The sequence below is a fragment of the Myotis davidii genome, unplaced genomic scaffold, assembly GCF_000327345.1.
Source record: "Myotis davidii unplaced genomic scaffold, ASM32734v1 scaffold2837, whole genome shotgun sequence".
NCBI lineage: Eukaryota > Metazoa > Chordata > Mammalia > Chiroptera > Vespertilionidae > Myotis > Myotis davidii.
This window is the reverse complement of record NW_006288717.1, coordinates 169,947-174,300: the sequence shown is the minus strand read 5'-3', so window position 1 is coordinate 174,300 and position 4,354 is coordinate 169,947. Positions and strand designations below refer to the sequence as shown.

Below are 4,354 nucleotides of genomic sequence, written 5' to 3'. Positions count from 1 at the left end.
GCAACTTTTCAAACAGATAAAAACTTATCATATTAGGTACACACACACACACACACACACACACACACACACACACACACACACACTAGAGGCCGTGTGCACAAAATTCGTGTGTTTGTGTGGCGGGGTCCCTCAGCCCAGCCTGCACCCACTCCAATCTTGGACATCCCTTTCACAAGGCAGAACTGCTGTTCCCAACCGCTCACCTGCTTACCTGCCTGAATGCTCCTAACTGCTCTGCCTGACAGCCTGATCACCCACTAACCACTCCCCTGCCAACTTGATCGATGCCTAACTGCCCTGCCCTGCTGACCCAATTGCCCCTAAATGCCCTCCCATGCCAGCCTGGTCACCCCTAACTGTCCTTTCCTGCAGGCCTGATCACCCACAACTGCCCTCCCCTGAAGGCCATCTTGTGTCCAGATGTGGGCGGCCATCTTTGACCACATGGGGCAGCCATCTTGTGTGTCGGAGTGAAGGTCATTTTGCATATTACAGCTTTTATTAGCTAATAAAAGAGAAACACGAAAATTGACCATAACTCTGCTACACCCCCAAGCCATGCCCACCAGCCAATCAGAGTGACTATATGCAAATTAACCCAACCAAGATGGCAGCCGGCAGCCACAGAGCTGGAGTAAGCGGGAGGCTTGGTTGCCCCGGCGATGGAGGAAGCCAAGCTTCCCACCTGCCCTGGCTGTGGCCTCCTCTAAAGGCAACAAAGTTTCAATTATAGAAGATAAATAATTTTCTCCTACATTAAAAGTAAAAAGGTCACAACTTATATATATATAGACTTCCAGCTCTCTTAGTGTTTTCCTGGTGGTATGCTACAAAGCAAAGCATTAATGTGACTGGGATTTGCTTATGAATTTGTGGGCAAGATGATATCGTACAATATTTGACTGCAGCACTGTAGTCAAATTCATAGTCCAGTAAGAGCAGACCAGCAATTTTTAACTGCTCTAAAGAGCCACCCATGTACGATTTTGCCTGGACCAACACAATCAGTATAGCTTAGTAAAATGTCTTCAGTATTCAGAGAAGACCTAGGTGTCAAATTATGACTGTACAACAAAAACTAGATTTAACCAAAGGCTTAAATTTTCTTATCTTTTAATCGCGGCAAATATTCGATTCTCATGATGTTAAAGTTAAGTATAATACGTACAAAGCTCTTAGCACAGAAACTGACTCATGTCTGAAATAAAAGTATGGGGGAAAAGACATGGAAAACATGTTTTCTCCTATCTTTTAGAGTTTGAAAATTCTACAAATACTAAGAGTCACTCTTAGTATACCCTTCTTTATCCTGCTCTCCATGTCACAAATCCTAAAACCAATAAAGAGAAGTATCAGTGCATAAAAGTAGCACAGATGCAATTTCCTTCTCCATCCTTTAATTAACTGAGATTCTAACCTGCATCTATTTGTACTTACCTGTCATTCACTCCACTTCATTCTCCCAGTGCTTTTTCTATAATATAGATTCTAAAACATTATTAAACTTGTTTTTCCAGAAGTTTCTTTTCTAAATTTCCCTCAAAGGCAACATACCTTTGGTTGCGATGAAACAGGAGGAGTACTAATCAAAGGTTTGATAGGGACTGTGTTAGTTTGAGGTGTGCTTATTCTTGGAGACACATAGGATCTTGGGGATGATGCATCAGACGTTAAGGACATTGGAGACTGATTAGATGGCTGGGCTGCAAAAGAATGAAGCAGTTAAGTTCACATTAATAAAAAACATGTTTGGAGGGGAACTTTGCACCTCTCTACCAGCCCCTCCTACCTCCCTTAACCCCCCAGAAAACACTCACCTAAAAAAGTCAGAATGTGAAATACTCACTGGGCCATATTGTCTAAATGAGCTGTGTGTTACACATTAAGCACACACCCAGTGTTGCCCTCTCTATCTAAGGCTAGAGCAAGAAGGTAAGGCTGGACATATTCTCACATGGAAGGCATCCTCACCATTCCTACTTCTTCTTCTACATTTAGGATCTATTCTCCCCTTAGTCCCCTGCTTCACGAGGCTAACTAGTGGGTTGTCAAAGTCTTTCCACTATTATACTTCAATTTTAGACCAGTTATTCCTGCTCAATTTACTAGCTTTTTGAATTTGGGATGGGGAGAAGTCAAAGTGACCCTTTTATTTCTCTTTTGTTACTGTATTTATCTCTTTCCATTAAAAAACTTCATGAAGGCCCTAGCCGGTTTGGCTCAGTGGATAGAGCATCGGCCTGAGGACTGAAAGGTCCCGGGTTCAAATCCGGTCTAGAGCACGTACTTCAGTTGCAGGCTTCTCCCTGGTCAGGGCGTGTGGAGGAGGCAACCAATCAATGTGTTTTTCACAATCAATGTGTTTCTTTCCTTCCCTTTCTCTTCCACTCTCTCTAAAAATCAATGGAAAAATATCCTTGGGTAAGGATTTAAAAAACAAACAAAAAAACTTCATGGGGAAGAGGGATAGCTACTTAAAGGCAGGACTTGAGCATTTCTGTATCCATAGCAGAAACCATCTAACAGGGAACTTGAACTGAACTTCAACTCTTAAGATACACTCAACATTTCACAAAAATTGAGGGCATATCATCATTTACTTTCAGCTTTGGAATAAAAATATCTCATCAGCAGCATAAATTCAGCATGAAATATATACTATTTCATAGATTTGATAGCAATTATTATAAGATGTCAAATCTTGTTTCATCAAAAAGAAAGAGTAAATAAAAATACTACTCTATAGTATAGTGATGGGAAAAAAATCAAGTATAAATAAAACCATCTATTGTAGCAAATCAGCTCAAAGACTAAAAAAAAACCTGCTAATAATCCCAAGTGAAGATACAATGCTAAAGATATCTAAGAATATGAATACCTTGTGTAGAGAGCTGAGCAGCTTGAGAAATCAGAGAAGTTAAATTGAAAGCTGATGGTCCAGCAGTAAGAAACTTATGAATTATAGACTGCAACGACGCTTGTGTCACAGCTGCTGTAAGAACTAAAAACATATTGTGTCGTAAAGTCAAATAAAACAGAGGCAAATGCAGCAATAGTAACAACTTGAAAATTAAAGAATCCAGAAAAAACTGGAATGTTTCAAATTAGAACTCTCAAAATAAAAGTCTATTATATAAGAGTAATATAATGGGTCTAGAGATATGAAATGATCTGAGGCAGAGGACAAGAAATTTAATCAGTCTATAATAAAGGAAAAGTAGTTTCCTTCACATTAAAATTCAGATATTCATTTCAAGAAAATTCTTCTATGACACTTTTTAAAAAACAGTAAAATGAGTATTCACTGGAATCACACTACAACAGTATCCACATAGAGGTAAAGTATGAGTATGTTACTTAGAATTAACTGGATAAATGTTAGCTATTTACTAAAATTGCTTTTTCATACAAACTTGACCACTAAAACCCTACATCAATACCTACTCGAACAATCTTTTAAAAGTGAATATTAAAAGGACTAGAGGCCCGGTGCACAAAATTCGTGCATGGGTAAGATCCCTAAGCCTGGCTGGCGATCAAGGCCGATCTGTGGGGCAACCAGTGGGGCGATCAGGGGGCCCTAAAAATCAATGGAAAAATATCTTCCAGTGAGGATTAAAAACAAAACAAAACACCTAGGCACTTAGAAAAGCCATGTTTTCCAAAGTATAAGAGCTTTCATTATTGACATTTTCAATGCCATAATTTCTTCAAACTGTTTAAAAGCCCCACTTTGACTATTAAAAATGTCACCTATCAAACAAGAGAATGGCATGGTTACCTTAGAGAATAAAATGAAAATACAGAAAAGTTGAGGGCAATAAGAACATAAATCAACAACTATCCTGAGATAGCTTCATTTTTAAGATATAGAAAAAATTTAACCATTTAACATTACTATTAAATATTTTACGTCAAAATGTACAGAAATATAAAATTCTGCAATGCTCTTAAAGACTTAATGTTTGAATCTGAATTGGTTTACAAATTAAAAGTACATATACTTTTATTCAGACTTCTTTGAGATCACTGCCTAAAAACTTTAGCATACTGAAAAACAAAGCTGGAATTAATACAATGAACTAGGAAAAAGAGCAAAATGTTATTACCTCCCTTTACAAAATTTGTTCAAGTACTGTAAGAGTTCTTACCTTTTAAGTAATTAGCATATTAAACATTCCAAGTAATTATTTACCCACTAGAGGCCCAGTGCATCAAATTCATGCACTTGGGGAGCGGGGGAAGAGAGGCTCTCAGCCTGGCTTGCACCCTCTCGCAGTCCAGGAGCCCTCGGGGGATGTCCAAATGATGGTTTAGGCCTGCTCCCAGCGGGAAGCAGGCCTAAGCTAAC

General features: G+C 38.9%; 1 protein-coding gene across 3 annotated transcripts in view; it reads right to left on the bottom strand.

Moving 5' to 3' along the window:
• The window catches only part of WAC (WW domain containing adaptor with coiled-coil), a 94,506-nt gene that overhangs the window by 14,295 nt on the left and 75,857 nt on the right, over positions 1–4,354 (bottom strand). For all 3 annotated transcript variants that reach the window (XM_006760808.2, XM_006760810.2, XM_006760807.2), the window contains 2 exons: positions 2,882–3,004; positions 1,558–1,706 (listed from right to left, as the gene is read on the bottom strand). In XM_006760808.2, coding sequence (XP_006760871.2) covers positions 1,558–1,706; positions 2,882–3,004 — 272 coding nt within the window. The remainder of the gene's footprint in view (positions 1–1,557; positions 1,707–2,881; positions 3,005–4,354) is intronic.